The 18,450-nt window shown below is 44.2% G+C and overlaps 1 protein-coding gene across 2 annotated transcripts in view; it reads left to right on the top strand.

Annotated features, from left to right (window-relative positions):
* The first annotated feature begins 12,894 nt into the window (after positions 1-12,894).
* LOC128572362 (zinc finger protein 724-like) overlaps positions 12,895-18,450 on the top strand; it is a 48,498-nt gene continuing 42,942 nt past the window's right edge. For both annotated transcript variants that reach the window (XM_053572234.1, XM_053572236.1), the window contains exon 1: positions 12,895-13,037. In XM_053572234.1, the coding sequence (XP_053428209.1) occupies positions 13,035-13,037 (3 nt within the window). In that variant the 5' untranslated portion in view covers positions 12,895-13,034. The remainder of the gene's footprint in view (positions 13,038-18,450) is intronic.

The following is an 18,450-nucleotide window of genomic DNA, read 5'->3' on the forward strand; positions in this document are numbered from 1 at the left end:
CTTGCTCCAGTGTTGCGTGGAGTCAGGAAGATCCACCAGTAAATAGATCAGTCTGGGAAGATTGATGCCTCCTTCCCCACCTTGCAGCTCTGTCACACCCAGTCTCTGCTAGCCCCACAGGGCTGTGACCCAGTCAGTTGTCTGCAGTAAGCAGATACTCCAGGGGTTTGCACCTGCCTAAGTCACATATTAGTCTGTGTCTGCTCAACTGGGCCGCTATTCTCTGTCTTTATCCAGTAGGGAGTGGTGGGGCCTGTCAACCTCCGCCACTTGATGGAGGCTGGAGGTGTTCACTCAGTTCCAGCCCCACCCTTAGTTTATGTTACTGGGTGAAGGGTACAACCCTGTGGGAGTTTGTCTCTGACCTTGCCAGATTCCTCTGCAGAGGAGAGGCTGATCTAGTTTCCCAGAAACTGTGTCTCAGGCCCTGTCTTTAGTCCTGCATTTTTGTATTTGCAGCACAATCAGTTGTTGGCTGTAGCCTCCTGGCCTCCTTTGTCTATAGGCTGGTCATCCCCTAAGGGCCAGGTGCGTCTTAGGCTCAGTAGAGCTGTTCTCTGGATCAGCCCCACCCTAGGAGTTTCCCGGCTCTGCAGGTGTGTTTTCTAGTCCCCATGTTCCACCCAGGTCGGTACCATCTCAGGAAAACTCTTTACTCACGGGACCTGTGTTTCAGTCCCAGGTCTGTTCCATGGTGGTTGTCATCTGAGAAGATGCTCGGCCTCATCTGGTTGCCCAGGAAGACAGGAGGAGAGGCTATGGGATATCTGGGGGTGGGCCTTGTTGTTGCTGAAGACGGCTGTTGCTCTGCACCTCGGGGCACCACCGCTCCAGTGTAATTCCCTCTCAGCCGACCGTTGTCTTCTCCCTCCTTTGCTACAGAGTCAGCACTGGCCAGCTGCTGTCCAGGTCCTGTCTACACCTCTTGAGAGTTCAGCCAAGAATCTGGACTCCTGAGGGGGCAGGTCTCCAGATCAGGGAGTGAGAGTGGAGGGGGGTGTTAGGAGCTCAGGGTTACAGGTAGTAACACCAAGCTCAGTGAGACCAAATGAACAAATAAACAGATACAAAGTTTACCAGGCACATGGGCCCATACATACAGAGACAGATGGAAACACATGAACATATAAGCAATAGCCACGACAACAGCAATATAAGAACAACTGCAATAAAAATAGTGATAATCATAAAATAATTGAAAGAAAGGAAAAAAAGAGAAAAAAGTGGTGTTAGAAGGAATGTTAAGTGAGAAGAAAGAAGAAATTAAAGTTAGAAGACATAGAAATAAAAAATATATCTATATAAAATGTAATAATAAAAAATTATCGAAATCTCCTCTAAGAAAATGGTGAGGAAAAATCAGACAAAAAGAAAACAACAGCAAAAAAAACTGCAAAAAAACCCCACGAATACCCAAAAAACAAAAAACAAAACAAAACAAAAAAAAGGCACCAACTGCAAAAATATTCTTGTGGTCGAAATATATCTATAAATGTCTATATGTCTGCTGTAGGGATCAACTTTCGTTGGAATATATTCAACTGCAATATATTTTCTGGACACCAGGTGGCGCTGTGAGTGGTTTCGAAACTTACACCTGGTTCACAGTTTATACCATTACCATGGTAACCACCTTCCCTGGCCAATCGGCATTTTGGAGTTTCTGTAAAAGTTTGTCGCCTAAGAATTGTGCAACCTCGGCTGTTCTCCTCGGGACAGCACTTGCTACCGACCCTTCCACTCAGTGCAGGTGTCCACGCTTCCTAAGTCCCTCCACTCTGCTCCCAGGTTCCCCCGCAAACTGGCGACTGCAATCGGCCATAAGGTTAGTGGTGCTGAGTTCCCGCGGTATCTGCTGTAGCTGGTTCCCAGGGCTTCAGTAGCTCCGCGGCTCCAGAAGCCAAAGCCGGGTCCTAGGCTTCAAGCCGTCCCCATGGTTGGAGCGCTCGAGGGATTTATTCTGAGTTTTATGGTTCAGAGTTTTGGATGGGCATCCGCCAGTTCGCAGCGCAGCGTGAACAGCCAGCCCCATCCAACACCTGGGGGAAAGGTGCCCGCCCTTTTGGGTAGTTCAAAATGTCTGTTTCCTGGGCAGGATCCCTTCCCTTCAATTGTCTAACAGTTTGCTCAGCTCCCTGTGGTTTTGAGTGGCTCTCCTTTTGGATGCCTCCCTCAGTTCAGGATTAATTACTTGTCAATTGGATTTTGTCAGCATTTACAAGCTGCTGACCTCTGTGGGGGAGGGGCCTGCTGGCCGGCACGGCCCAGCAGGGATGAATCTCTACAACAGAGTCTGTGATTTTTAAATTACCCCTCATATATAGCAAACCGCCAGTTCGCTGGGCGTCTCCAGCTGTCTGTCCACTCCAATAATCCACACATAGGGAAGGTCCAGACCGCCTTTCCTCTCACCTGGTGGCTTGGGAGAGGTGGGCTACACGTCTGTCCTGTCCGCCATTATGCTCCGCCACCCTCATATGCTTTTAATTAAAAAGAATGTCATGACTCTCATAAAACAACCAGTGGACATCAATTATGTTACATTAATATAAAATTTGTCAGTCATCCTAATCCTCAAGGAAAGACGGAGTTCAACTTTCTGATTATTTTGTTCAAATTCTTTTACTAAGACTTCCACTACTCCTGTCATTTTTTAAGTGTGTGTCCAAAATTGTGAAGCTGGTCATCTGGAAAAATGTGAGAAGTATCAGGTCTTTGACCTTGCACCCAGAGCGGCATCTTCTGCTGAATAGGGTCAGGGATCCCCCAGCTCAAGTCTCATCTTCTCCACTGACAGGCTGTGACCTCCTCTCCAGGGATAGGGTATGCCCAGGTTTTTCCTGGGAGGAGCTGTATGTTTCTCCACCCAGGGCTTGATCTCTAGGATCAGGCAATGTAGAGGAACAGCCCTCAGCAAAGAAGACAAAGGCCACTTGGGTGGCCATGGCATAGGTCTGCACTGCTGTGTTCACAGGCCCCTGTAGCTAGCTGAGCTCAGAGAGCTGCTCCCAGATTAGGAGAAAAACGTATCTGCTGTGACCACAATCAGGCTATGACTTGATAAATGGTCTCAGACATAGCACTGAGGGAGGTCACCATTCTTTCATGACAGCACAACAGGTGATCTTTGGGGAACTGCAAACTGGGCCATTTGATCCTGAAATCTGGGCCACTCGGAACTGCAATCTAGAATTTTTGTGCCCAGTATGGGCCCTTAAGGGACCCGTACCATAGGCATAACAGATCCTCTCTGTGTCACCTCTGTGTATAATATCAGAGACCTTTAGTTTCTTTTCCAAAATCAATCTGTGCTCATCTTGTAGACAGTTCTCTGTGCAGGAATCATGTGAGTGAGAGATTCACCAGAACTGTTTCCAGGGTTGCTCAGTTGCTCAGTCTGGAATGTTCTCAGGCACCGTCAGGTGAATCTCATTTATCTCTTTTACTCCCTGAGCCTGTCATTCTCCAGAAGGCTGATCCTCCCCCACCACGCTGAGTGCAGGATGCTAAAATCCTCTCACCATGGAGAAACCCACTTTCTCCCAAACCTCTTTAAAAGTTATGTGTTTGTCTTTGTCTACTTTGGGTACAAAGAAGCAAAATTCTACCTGCTGCTTTATCTTGGAATTGACCATGGAAATGATTTTCTTTTTTCTGGAATTCCCCCATCTGAGCTGAAATTGTATTTTGAGGATAAAATGAGTGTTTGACTGAGTGCCTCTATGTGAACACCTCAGAAGCCCTCGTCTATCCTGGATAATTAGGAGCAGCAGTTGTCAACAAATGTTAATTCTCCTTTTTTCAGAGTTCAGAGTCTGAGTGCTCCCAGTGTCAAAGAGCTCCCAGTTCCCTTGCCAGGGAATACTGTGTTAATCCCTACCCTGTCACCTGGAAAAATCAAATCTTATCTGGTCTAACAGTGTTGTTTCTGGCTTTGACCTTATTTTTATTTTATTTTTTTATTATTTTGAGACAGAGACTTGGTTTGTCACCCTTGGTAGAGTGCTGTGGCGTCACAGTTCACAACAACCTCAAACCATTGGGCTTCAGTGATTCTCTTGCCTCAGCCTCCCAAGTAGCTGGGACTACAGGTGCCCGCCACAGTGCCTGGCTATTTTGTTGTTGTTGTTGCAATTGTCGTTGTTGTGTAGCAGGACCTGGCCTGTTTAGATCCCACTAGCCCTGGTATATGTGGCCGGCACCCTAACCATTGAGTTATAGGCACCGAGCCATTATTTTTCTTTTTAATTCTCTTTTTCATATGCACTGGGGTCTGATCCTGGTGCAAAAGCAAGATAGAAGACTGCCTTGTCATGAAGCCCAGAGCCCATAGTCTACCCTGGGGGCATATTTGTGAGTTATTCTGTTAGCTGAAACTGTTCAGATGTATCAAAGTAAAGAGAAAGAATACTCATCCAGGGTATCACTGCTACATTCCTTAAAGCCCCCTGATGGCTATAAGCCATTTTCCATTTCCAATCTCAGAATGAAACACTTCCAAAGACACACACTCACTATTCCTGACTTCCACCATCCTTCCAGCCACCATATGAAGAGTCCAATCCCTTACCTTGCCTATGAATGTGGTTCTTCTCTTTCTCTCTTCTTTGTTTTTATTCAGACCCAGTCTCTATTAAAAAAACAAAATAGAGGGCGGCACCCATAGCTGAGTGGGTAGGGCACTGGCCATATACACCCAGGCTGGTGGGTTGGAACTAAGCCTGGCCCTACTAAACAACAATGACAAATGCAACAAAAAAAGATTTTGAGATTGTGGCAGATGCGTGTAGTCCCACCTACTTGGGAGGCTGAGGCAAGAGAATCGCTTAAGCCCAAGAGTTGGAGGTTGATGTGAGCTGTGAAGCCACGACACTCTACCAAAGGCAACATAGTGAGACCCTGTCTCAATAAAATAAAATAATAGAAAAATTATCTGGGCATTGTCATGGGCACCTGTAGTCTCAGCTACTTAGGAGGCTGAAGCAAGAGGATGGATTAAGCACAAAAGGTTGAGGTTTCTGTGAGCTGTGATGCCATGGCACTCTACCGAGGGGAATAGAGTGAGACTCTGTCTTTAAAAAAAAGAACCCAATGCGTATATCCTTACAAGTTAGAAATGATGTGATATAGAGACCCCTGGGAAAAGAACATCTCCACAATCCACAATTCATCACCTGTCAAAAAAGTTTTCTTTTCTTTTCTTTTTTTTTTTTGAAACAGAGCCTCATTCTCACCTAGACTAGAGTGCGATGGCATCAGACTATCTCACAGAAACCTCAGACTTCTGGGCTCAAACAATCCTCTGGCCTCAATCTCCAAAATATGTGAAACTAGAGGTGTGAACCACGTCCCAGAGGTAATTTTTTTTTATCTTAGTACAGATTAGGTTTTACTACCACTCAAGCTTTTGTCTTGAACTGAAGAGCTCCTGTAATTCTCTTAAAATAGCCTCTCAGAGTACTATAATTACAGGCATGACCCACCAGGCCCAGCCATTTTTCCATGAACTTCACTGCACACACAGATCTCTATGTAACTTCCTCTTCCTAAAACAACTGGTCCTATTGGATTAGAGTTTCATTATCATGACCCCATTTAACTTTAATTATGTCTTCTAAATATTGCAGCTTCCAGCTCATTTATATTTTCTTATACTAAATACAATCTGACAATCAAACCTTTTTAATATTAGTCATGGCTTAATATTTATCTTACCTAGACCAACAAGTTCACATTTACTAGCACAATAACAAATGAGTTGATTAATTGTGAACTATTACCTTCATTTGAATTGTACAACCAAACTAATGTTGACAAACCAAGAAGGGGGGATTCCATGTTGTTCACCCCACAAATGGCAAATTACTGAAACAATGAGGATTGTCAAAACAATTACATTTAAATTTAAATTTCTAGGCTAATTTTTTGTTTGTTTGTTTGTTTTATAGAGACAGAGTCTGACCATACCGCCCTCGGGTAGAGTGCCGTGGCGTCACACGGCTCACAGTAACCTCCAACTCCTGGGCTTAAGCGATTCTCTTGCCTCAGCCTCCCGAGCAGCTGGGACTACAGGCGCTGCCACAACTCCCGGGTATTTTTTGTTGCAGTTCGGTCAGGGCTGGGTTTGAACCCGCCACCCTCGGCATATGGGGCTGGCGCCCTACTCACTGAGCCACAGGCGCCGCCCTAAGCTAATTTTTTTTAATGTAATGCATTAAGTGGATCATGCAACTTCTATGGTTGTAGAAGTGTAGAATTTCAGTCAAAAGTCGCACCTGTAGGTAGGGCAGGTAGGGCATCAGCCACATACACTGAGGCTGGACGGTTCAAACCCAGCCCGGGACAGCTAAACAACAACTGCAACAACAACAAAAAAATAGCTGGGCGTTGTGGTGGGAACCTGTAGTCTCAGCTACTTGGAAGACTGAGGCAAGAGAATCGCTTCAGTCCAAGAGTTTGAGGTTGCTGTGAGATGTGATGCCACAGCACTCCACCCAGGGCGAAAGCTTGAGACTCTGTTTAAAAAAAAAAAAAAAAAAAATTTTCAGTCACATATGTTAATTTTTTTTTTTTTTTTTTTTCAGTTAATGGCCAGGGCTGGGTTTGAACCCACCACTTCCAGCATGTGGGGCTGGCGCCCTACTCCTTTGAGCCACAGGCACCACCCCCATATGTCTTAATTTTAAGTAAAGGAATTACTTAAGTTGGGCACAGTGGCTCATACCTGTAATCCTAGCACTCTGGGAGGCTAAGGCTGGTGGATTGCCTGAGCTTAGAAGTCCAGCAAAGCAAGAGTGAGACCCTGTCTCCACCAAAAATTAAAGAAAACTCACCGGGGGCGGCACCTGTGGCTCAGTCCGTAAGGTGCCGACCCCATATACCGAGGGTAGCGGGTTCAAACCCGGTCCCGCCGAACTGCAAACAAAAAATAGCCGGGTGTTGTGGCGGGCGCCTGTAGTCCCAGCTACTCGGGAGGCTGAGGCAAGAGAATAGCTTAAGCCCAGGAGTTCGAGGTTGCTGTGAGCTGTGTGATGCCATGGCACTCTAATGAGGGCAGTAAAGTGAAACTCTGTCTCTACAAAAAAAAAAAAAAAAAAACTCACCGGGACTAGTGGTGCACACCTATAGTCACAGCTATTAGGCTGAGATAGGATAGCTTGAGGTCAAGAGTTTGAGGTTGCTGTGAGCTCTGACACCACAGTGCTCTAACAAGGATGAACAGAGTAACTCTCAACAAGAAAAAAATGGAATTATTTGTTTTTGTTAGGTATGAAAACAGTGTTTTCCATAAGAATTTTTGAAATTGGCCAAGAGCAGTGGCTCACACCTGTAATCCCAGCAGTCTGGGAGGCCAAGGCTGGCGGATTGCTTGAGATCAGGAGTTGAGATCTGCCTGAGCAAGTGAAAAACTCTATCTTTAAAAAAATATATATATATATTGTGGGCTCGGCGCCTGTGGTTGAAGCAGCTAAGGCGCCAGCCATATACACCTGAGCTGGCGGGTTCGAATCCAACCGGGCCCACCAAACAACAATGATGGCTGTAACCAAAAAATGGCCAGGCATTGTGGCCCGTGCCTGTAGTCCCAGCTACTTGGGAGGAGGAGGCAGGAGAATCGCTTGAGCCCAGGAGTTGGAGGTTTCTGTGAACTGTGATGCCACAGCTATCCACCCAGGGCAACAGCCTGAGGCTCTGTCTCAAAAAGAAAAAAAAAATTATGTAATCCTCTAGACTTAAGACCCCTAGAGAGCCCATGTGGAGACTCCTAGGGAGTTCTTCAGTTCTTTCCCCCTTCCAGAAACCCTGGTGCTTTTTACTGATTCTGTATTCCATTCTAACTTCTAATAAAAGTCCTATCTTACCATTGGAAAAAAATAAATAGCCAGGTGTTGTGGTGGGCGCCTGTAGCCCCAGCAACTTTGGAGGCTGAGGCAACAGAATTGCTTCAGCCCAAGAGTTTGAGGTTCCTATGAGCCATGATGCCATGCCTATACCAAGGGTGACAAAGTGAGACTCTGTCTCAAAAATTAAAAAAAAATTGAAATTATTAGATATAGTTAGTGAAATACTACAAACTAAATCATGCTATCTGTTATGTTTACTTTAAAATATGACTAGGATGGCTGATGTTGGTTTTTACAAGTAAAGGCAAGATGATAAACATTTTGGAAGCATCTTGATTGGTAGTACTTGTGATGGGTTTTAGTATATAAATGTTTCCACTTATGTGAAAGTGGGCATGTCTATCATAATGCTTAAATAAAGAAAAAAGTATTTTAATAAAAATATATAACATACTACTCATCCCTTTGCAATAAAATATTGTATCCTGTACATTATAATAGTAAATGTTGAGGTTTGTCACTAGACAGTTTTGCATTAGAATTGGGAAGAGAATTCCCTAAATGTCCCTCCAAGTATGGATAGTAAAGCTGCCCAAAATATTTGTGCAAGATTGTCTATGTGGGTGGTACCTTTTTTTTTTTTTTTTAAGACAGTCTCACTTTATTGCCCTTGGTAGAGTACCGTGATGTCATATGTATAGCAACCTCAAACTCTTGGACTCAAGAGATCCTCTTACCTCAGTGTCCCAAGTATGTGGGGATTACAGGTGTTTGACACAATGCCCAACTATTTTTTTTTTTTTTTTTTTTTTTTTAGAGATGAGGTCTCGCTCTTGCTCAGGCTGGTCTCGAACTCGTGAGCTCAAGAATCTACCCATTTCAGCCTGTGAGACGGTTAGGATTACAGGCATAAGCTGCCATTCCCTGGCTGTATGTCAGTCTTATTGATGACACCATTATATTTTCCTAACAGTCTATGAGTTAGAGCAGTGTGTCTTCTATTTTTTTTTCTTTTTTTTGCAGTTTTTGGCTGGGGCTGGGTTTGAACCTGCCACCTCCAGCATATGGGGCCAGCGCCCTACTCCATTGAGCCATAGGTGCGGCCCTAGTGTGTCTTCTAGAAGTTAAAGAAGAAGGAACCCTTTGATGTGCCGGGCCCACACCCAGGTGCTGAGTCCTGCCTGGGAGCAGGGCCAGAACAGCCTTTACCTGCCACTTCTCCTGGGTCTACATTCCTGGTTACCCAGCTCAGCCCTAAGGTCTCTTCTCCTTGGTGCAGGCCAGAGGGGGAGGAGAAGCTGGTGTTGTGCTCACCAGGATTCAGTTTGGAAACTCCAAGCCTGGAAGGTTGGATTAATTAGTGGGGGTAACTATTCCCCTAAGGTTACGAATGTACTTATCAGACTTCAGCTACCTTCAGAAACCTAGATTTCACACCCAACCTGCCCTGTGCAGTCACAGTGATCACACGTCTTATGTTTATGTCCCATGCTTTGTAGTGTTTTGAAGAGTTACGTAACCAAAATATTGAGGTTTCTTCTTGGAACCCCACTAATTTTTGCTCACTGTACGATACTGGAAACGTAGATAGGCATCCACGAAGCAATGCATGAAATGTGTGTCCATCAGTAGACATTTCTTGCACACAGGCCTCTGCTCCCAATTGGGGCTCCGTTTGTCCTACCCTTGGATCTGAAGAGAAATAATGATACGTAGTAGAATGTTCCCTTATTCTAAGAACAAAAATGTATTGCTTCTGCAAGTCATGACTCTGAGGTTAGAAGGGTCACAGCTATATTTCAATGTGGCTGAAAATGGCCACATGCTGTTCTGAACAGAGATGTGCTATACACTTAATACAGAACGAATTTTTTTTTTTTTTTTGTAGAGACAGAGTTTCACTTTATTGCCCTCTGTAGAGTGCCATGGCATCACACAGCTCACAGCACCCTCCAACTCCTGGGCTTAGGCGATCCTCCTGCCTCAGCCTCCCGAGCAGCTGGGACTACAGGCTCCCACCACAACGCCCGACTATTTTTTTGTTGTAGTTTGGCCGGGGCTGGGTTTGAACCCGCCACCCTCGGCATATGGGGCTGGCGCCCTACTCACTGAGCCACAGGCGCCGCCTTTTTTTTTTTTTTTTTTTTTTGTAGAGACAGAGTCTCACTGTACCGCCCTCGGTAGAGTGCCGTGGCGTCGCACGGCTCACAGCCACCTCCGACTCTTGGGCTTACGCGATTCTCTTGCCTCAGCCTCCGGAGTAGGTGGGACTAAAGGCGCCCACCACAACGCCCGGCTATTTTTTTGTTGCAGTTTGGCCGGGGCTGGGTTTGAACCCGCCACCCTCGGCATATGGGGCCAGCGCCCTACTCACTGAGCCACAGGCGCCACCATACAGAACGAATTTTAAAGAAACATGACCAAAGTAATTCATTAAAATCTTTTTATTGTTCAATTATTGACAACAATAATATCTTTGGATATATTAGATTAAATAAAAAATAACTATCAATTTAAACTCTTTCTTTCTTTCTCTCTTTCTTTCTCTCTCTCTCTCTCTTTATTTCTTTCTTTCTTTCTTTCCTTCTTTCTGTCTTTCTTTCACCTCTTTCTTTCTTTTGAGACAGAGTGTCACTATGTTGCTTTTGGTAGAGTGCTGTAGTGTCACAGCTTACAGCAACCTCAAACTCTTGGGCTTAAGTGATTCTTTTGCCTCAGCTTTCCAAGGAGCTGGGTCTACAAGCACCTACCACAATGCCCAGCTATTTTTTGTTGCATTTGTCATTGTCGATTAGCAGGTCTGGGCTGGGTTCGAACCCACCAGACCCGGTGTATGTGGCTGGCATAGTAACCACAGTGCTGTGGGTGCCAAGCCAATTTAACCTATTTCTTTATCTTTTCTTTTATGTGCCTACTAAAAAATTTGAAATGACACATGTGGCTCTCATTTTATTTCTATTGGACAGGGTGGATTAGAGGACTCTCTTTCCTTTCAAAAGTTCAGGCTGCTTCCTCAAAAGATCACACTTCAGAAAAATTAAACGAAATCTCAAACTTTAAAAGAACTGTGGCTTTTCACAAGATGGCACCCAAAGGAAGCTCTTCCCCCTCCCAAAGCCAAAACCAAAGCCAAAGCCAAAGCAAAGGCATTGAAGGCCAAGAAGGCTGTGCTCAAAGGCAACCACAGCCATACAAAAAAAAGAGTATTTGTATGTCACTCACATTTTGGCGGCCTAAGACACTGTAGCTCCTCCAGATACAGCCCAATATCCCAGGAAGACCTCCCCCATGAGAAACAAGCTTGACCTCTGTGCCATAATCATGTTCTCCCTGACCACTGAGTCCTCTATAAAGAAGAGAGAAGAAAACAACTCACTCATGTTGATTGTGGATGTCAAAGCCAGCAAGCACCAGGTCAAAAAGGCTGTGAAGAACATTGATGTGGCCAAGGTCAACACCCTGAACAGGCCTGATGGAGAGAAGGTGTATGTTCCACCGGCTCCTGATTATGAAACTTTGGATGTTGCCCATAAATTTGGGATTATCTAAACCAAGTCCAGCTGTTTAGTTCTAAATACAGAATGGACACAAAGTTCGTGTGCAATTTAAATAGTAAACTACTTTAAATTTAAGTTTAAATAGTAAAGTTTTAAGTTTAATTACTAAAGTATTTTAAATTGCACACAAACCACCCCGTATATATAACTTCTCATTGTAAAAATATATGTATAATTGTTAATATTTTGTTCCCATGAATGGAAAATACGTATTTACTGTGTGTGTACGTATAAACACATACATATTTACATATACTTAAAATTAATAAATGAATATAATTTATTTTAGGGTTAAAAACAAATATCCCTCAGACAGAGCTGCGTCCCAGAGAAGGCACAAAGCCATGTATAAAAAATACCTACAGGGTAGGTTAGGTAAAATTCACGTATTACCTCAACCCTTCACCCAGGAGGTGCACCATACACCCCTACCTTGTGCTTGTTAGCTGGGAGCTTAAATACCACCTCCTGCATGAAGCTTCCTGAAGAACCCCCTCCCTGAAGAATCAGAGTAATTTCACCGTCTCTGAACTGCCATAGCCTTTCCTTGTAACTCCCAATGTCTTCCATCTGTCAGGTTACTAAGTTATTTCTGTGCATTTTTTTTTTTTTTTGGAAACAGAGCCTGAAGCTGTCACCCTGGGTAGAGTGCTGTGGCATCACAGCTCACACACAGCAACCTCCAACTCCTGGGCTCAAGCGATTCTCCTGCCTCCGCCTCCCAAGTAGCTGGGATTACAGGCGCCTACCACAACGCCCGGCTGTTTTTTTGGTTGCAGCCGTCACTGTTGTTTGGCGGCCCGGGCTGGATTCCAACCTGCCAGCTCAGGTGTATGTGGCTGGTGCCTTAGCTGCTTGAGCTTCAGGCGTCCAGAATTTGTGCATGTTTTTACCTAGACACCGTGATGTATATTGAAAACTCCTTCAAAACAGAGTCTAACTCATATTTATTTATTTATTTATTTTAGAGACACAGTCTCACTTTGTCGCCCTGGGTAGGGTGCATGGCATCACAGCTCACAGCAACCTCCAGCTGTTGGGCTTAGGCGATTCTCTTGCCTTAGCTTCCGGAGTAGCTGGGACTGCAGGCGCCCGCCATAACGCCCGGCTATCTAACTTCTATTTAAATAACAATTGTCCAAGCCTAGCATAGACTAAACACTCATTAAATAGAGTTTAATCGAAATTTGTTAAACAGTCACTGCATGGCAAGCGTGATGGCCCTGGAATATCCAGATGAATAAAGTTATGGTCCCTGCCCTTAATTTAAAAACGAGAGAAAAAGAATAAAATAGTGCTGCAGTCAAGAAACCGTTAGCATTCTGGTCTCTTCCAGCCTCTTGTGGATGGCATGCCTGTCACTCAAGGTCACAGAGGTGGGGCCTGAGAGCCTATCAATCAAGGATGCTGTAATATGAATTGCCCAATCAGATGCGCAGACAGAAAGAAGGAGGCGGTTCCAGAAATTCGGATCGGAGCTCGCCTCTTGCTGAGCTCTGAGCTGGGTTCTCCTCTTCAACTGTTGCATGTCCCGGAGAATCCAGGTGTCTCTGCAGCAGCTTCTGTCACCCTGTGACCTGCAGGTCCCGGGAGATTTGTAGGGAGGACGCCGGGACATCCCAGTAGCTGGGAAATGGTGAGTCTAGGAGACTGGGTGTCCTGAGAGGGGGAGGGGCGTGGTTGGAGTCAGAAGTGGCTGCAGCCGGACCAGGCAATTTCACTTCAGTTTTTAGAGTCTTCAGTCCGAACTTTGCCACTGGGACCCCTTGGCCCTCAGACCCCTGTGAGCGAAAGGTGAAAAAGGGCAGATATCTGGGACTTTGGGTCCCTGGGGCCGTTTCCTGGAGCGGTTACTTGGACCAAGGCCCAGAGCTTTCTTTGAGCAGCTGTGTGGCTGCAGCGCCGGGCGTCTCTCCCACGTGGTGACAAAGGAAGGATCCTCGGGGAAGAATCCCAGCTGGGTGTGCGGGTTTGTGCCTGGGAGGGGCTGTAGTCCCTGGGGCTACTCGTACCTCCATTCTGCTGTTAAAAATAAATTTAGCGCCGGGCGCTGTGGCTAAAGCTGTTGCGAACCTAAAGTGGCTCGGCTGCTTGTTATTGTAGTTAATCCCAGAGACAGAGAGCTGGATTAGTGAGAAGTCTTTATTGCAAGGCTAGTAATTCCAGAGAATAGCGAGAGTAATTTTTTAAATGTTGTTTTGTCTATGTAACAAATTTTAATAATTTATATAGTGGATAATTTAAAAATTATACTAAAAAAGTTCTTATACTTATGTGATTAACAACACGTAGACAAGTTAAATACATATAACACTTAGAAAACCAATCAAAGAAAATGGCCATCAAAAAAAATAAATAAATAAAACCATAGCTCACTGAGTAGGGCGCCGGCCACATACGCCGAAGCTTGCAGTTCGAGCCCGGCCCTGGCCTGCTAAACAACAACTGCAGCAAGTGTTGTGGCAGGTGCCTGTAGTCCCATCTACTCGGGAGGCGGAGGCAAGAGAATCGCTTAAGCCCAGGAGCTGGAGGTTGCTGTGAGCTGTGACTATGCGGCACTCTACCAAGGACAATAAAGTGATGCTCTGTCTCAAAAAAAAAAAAAAAAGAAAAGAAAAAGAATAAGAAATTTGTGAAACAGTGGGTAGGTACGAATGGTATACATTGTATTTTGTAATATATTAATACTAGGTAATGTTGGGTAATTATGACAATACTTTAAAAGGAAATGTTGTATATTCTGAAAAATCTTGTTCGTTGTATTATTTGGACTATGTCTTTTATACATTTTAACTTTTTTTTATGAGTTGGAAACAGATGAATTGAAGCAGTATATATTTTTAATGTTTTTACATCCTCGATTGTGTTTTAATAATAATGGCTGCTTGATTTTTTTTTTTTTTTTTTAAGTACAGCTCCTCAAGCTTGTTTTAATTCAATGCTCAGCGCATTTATGGCTTGAGAAGTTGTATTAAGGGCCTCGAGGATGGCACAGGCCAATGGACTAACTTTCAAATCGAGTCCAATAGCTAGTGTTGGTACGACACAGATGTGTAAAGTGGTGCATTTAGCAGTGCTAAAAAGGTGTAGTTGGCTGTTATACGTTTCAGGGAGGTTAATGCTTTTAGACAGGTTGCACTTAAAGTTTTATCCCTGGGGTAGAAAAGTAGTTAATCTCAGTGAACAAGTTTTCCCTGTGTTGTAGCAGGGATATATGAAAAAGACTGTGTGCCATATAATAAGAACTGTCTTTGGGGCGGCGCCTGTAGCTCAGTGAGTAGGGCGCCAGCCCCATATGCCGAGGGTGGCGGGTTCAAACCCAGCCCCGACCAAACTGCAACAAAAAAATATCCGGGTGTTGTGGCGGACGCCTGTAGTCCCAGCTGCTCGGGAGGCTGAGGCAAGAGAATCACGTAAGCCCAAGAGTTAGAGGTTGCTGTGAGCCGTGTGACGCCACGGCACTCTACAGGAGGGTGGTACAGTGAGACTCTGTCTCTACCAAAAAAAAAAAAAAAAAAAAGAACCGTCTTTGGGGTAGCTTGCTGTGTCTATTGGCATAAGATACAAAGGTGGTTAAGTTACTTTTAAGAAAGGAATTATTAAGGTTAGTGTATCAGAATGGGCACCTTTTATTATGACTAGTAGTTACAGTTTTCTGTTATATAGAAAATGTACCTTTTTTCTTGACAGTAGTGGTTGTTTTTTAACTATAAATATTTGAGTATGTGATAATCTTCTGGATATATGGGGAAAATGTGACATTTCTGATTAGTTCTAGCAGGTACACATCTTCATTAGGCATGAAGTAAATAGCTGTTCTACATAAGTACTTGTAGTAAGATAGAAAGCAGACATATTTATGACATTTTGGGCTAAATCAGGCTATACATTTTTATTTCATCCAAATGGGACAAGGTTCTGAGGTATATGTTTATAGTCGATGTTTATAGTCTATAGTCTGCCGTGTATAGTCTTAAGAGGAAGATGACGGGATTGTATTTCTTCAGTCTTAATGTGCTGTTTCCTCCAGAAGAGGCCATCTAGTTTTTGTGGGCATTAGCTGATTCTGGAGTGAGATACGGCTTTGAGTGGAGTATGGTGGGCCCAGGCTTCTAGTCCTGCAAGTTTCATTGCTGTGGGTGTCATCAATAGAACATCTTCTGGACTAGTCTACTTTTTAAGCTGGACTTGGTTACTAGGGTAAAAGGGATGTAAACTTCCTGTAGGGGTTGACTGAGGTCTAGGAAGAGAGAACTTGTGAATAAGGAATACTACTTTCTCCATTTGTTGTACATACTTTTGTACTTTAGGATATATTCCACTTGTCCTGACATTTGAATTGAGACTGCCTGGAAGGGTTTCTTACAAACAACTTTGTGAGGATTAGTGACTACCTTTATTCGAAGTAATTTGAGGGGCCATACCTGGTTTTAATGTAAATGGATCTTTTGGCATAGTTTGGCAGTATTTTAGTGTCTAATTTATTTATTTTTTTCTTTTCCTGGTGACTGAGGTCTCCAGGCTATATGCAATTTGTTTACCTCTATGTAGCTTCTGCCATGGAAGACAGACCATTATTACTTTGAAGACTTCTGGGGAGCTCATAAGGGGAGGTGGGGGATGATGTTTTTCAGAAGGACATTTATTACTTATGTAGTTTTGTTTGCGTGGGAAAGGCTTTTAGTTATCTTGAAAGAGTAACCATTAATCCTAGTAAATATTTCAGACTGTTTGATGAGAGTATTTGAGTGAAGTCTATCAGCTAGTTTTCTTCTTCTTCTTTTTTTTTTTTGTAGAGAGAGTGTTTCACTTTATGTCCCTTAGGAGAGTGCCGTGGCATCATACAGGTCACAGCAACCTCCAACTCCAGGGCTTAAGCGATTCTCTTGCCTCAGCCTCCCGAGTAGCTGGGACTACAGGCGCCTGCCACAACGCCAGGCTTATTTTTTGTTTGCAGTTCAGCTGGGGTTGGGTTTGAACCCAGCACCCTCGGTATATGGGGCCGGTGCCTTACCGACTGAGCCACAGGCATCGCCCTATCAGCTAGTTTTCAAACAGCATTATCTTCTGGTATGGTCAGAGTGGTTTTTTTAGATCTGTTGTCTATTTGGGGGTTGTTTCCTGTACAAAGCAAACACTGAGTATTTATTTTTTATCATCTGGATAAGTTAACCATTTACAACTTATGGGGGAAGGAACTCAGTTAAAGTTTTTTTGTGAGAATGTGTCATCTCATAAAGTTGTTTAGTTACCTGAGGTGTTAGACTTCTGGGTAGCATGATCTTATCCCTGGCTGTTGATGAGTCAAACTATTTTTTTTTGTCACAGAATTTTTATTTTTTGTTTCTTTTCTTACAGGTCAGATTGAAATCAGATAGGTTTAGAGGTGGCATTAAGGGGGCTGTTACTGTCAGTCTTGCAATTTTTGCTTTACCACGGTGTCACTCTGGTTTTCTGTTGGTACAGGATTAAGTCTTTTCTGGTGTCCTGGACAGTGCATGACTACCAGCTTGCGTGGAAGCAAGGCAGGTTTTAGAAGCAGATTGTGCAGCTGCTGAACTTGTTTTTTTTTTTTTTGCAGTTTTTGGCCGTGGCTGGGTTTGAACCTGCCACCTCTGGCATATGGGGCCAGCGCCCCACTCCTTTGAGCCACAGGCGCCACCAGTTCTAATGTTGTAGTTAGAACAATTAGTTCAGCATTTGGGTTGAAGTCCCTGGTGGAAGGGCTTTCATTTCTACCAGCCTTTGTACAGTCACTACAGTACAACTTTCCCTTCACATTTCTTTTTCAACAAACTGCTTCCGTCCATCCACAGAGTCCAGTCTACCTTTTTGGAAGGGTTGTCTGACACGTCTGCTTGGCCAGAAAAAGACTTGTTCAATTACCTGTAGGAATTGGAGGTAGAGGGGCTGGGTTCAATCCAAGGATCACTTCTAACCGTATTTCAGGGTTATTAAGTAATATAGCTTGATATCTTCTCATCCTACTTGTAGTTAACTAAAATTTCTTTTTTGCTGAAGTAGGGACAAGACCTGATGAGAGGCATAAACTAGAGTCAGTTGTCTCAAGGTTTCTTTTAAAACATCACAAGTTGCCACCCACTAGCTGTAAAGTCTAATTGATAAGGTAAATATGGGACGATCTGGGGATAGTGCCAATTGTTTGCATCAGTCCTGCAAGGCCAAACCCCTGTCTTTCCTGCACATATAGAAAGAAAGATTTTGTTAACGTAGGCAGGCCTGTAGCAGGAACCGATGCAGACAAAAGACTCCAGGCACCTGTTGGAAGGGGAAGTGGCTTTATGCACGGGCCAGAAGACTCTGCGGACTAGTATCCAAAAACCACGCCCACCGACTCAATGTCTTGCCTTTCCTTGATACATTTTTCGGGCTTGGGTGCACGTGAAAGCCGTGAGAGACGTAAAAGTCTTGTGATTCAGGGGAAGGTCAGGTTGGCCCGCGCCCTTGCTACCAGGCTACCTGTCCTCAAAGGCGACAGACGGTTAAGGAAGTTACAAGGTTACTACATAGGTCCAGCACATCCCAGGCAAAGGGCTTATAGATAACAGAGACATCTGCTGCAGTAGAGGTAGTAATTAGTGGCTTTCGTATGTGTCACAGACTGGCTAATGCCTGTGTGGAGTTTCTAGACAGAATTTAGCTTTGCTTTTACTCTCTTGCCTCAGGCCGAGAGCAGAGACCTTGAAAAGGCTTTTACGTTTGTGCAGGTGAAGGAGCAAAGGAAATTTTACCCCAAAATATGATTCCTTGGTATAAAGAATATTTTGAATTAAAGGCCATTTATGAACAGAAAGCTTTGGAAGAGGCCTTTTCTCTCTGTACGTAAAACCTGAGCAACCTGATTTAAAATCAGTAGGGGCTGCTGACTTCCTTATTGCATACAATAGACGTGACCCTGAGGTCATTTGAAGCACAAGACCTGTCTCTGAGGTTAATCTGTAAATCAATCTGTTTCCACCCGTCTACACACATCCCTCTAGCAACCACTTGCTGCACATACTTTCCACAGTCTCCCCCTCTCCCTTTTA

This window comes from Nycticebus coucang, chromosome 20 (genome assembly GCF_027406575.1).
Source record: "Nycticebus coucang isolate mNycCou1 chromosome 20, mNycCou1.pri, whole genome shotgun sequence".
Taxonomy (NCBI): domain Eukaryota; kingdom Metazoa; phylum Chordata; class Mammalia; order Primates; family Lorisidae; genus Nycticebus; species Nycticebus coucang.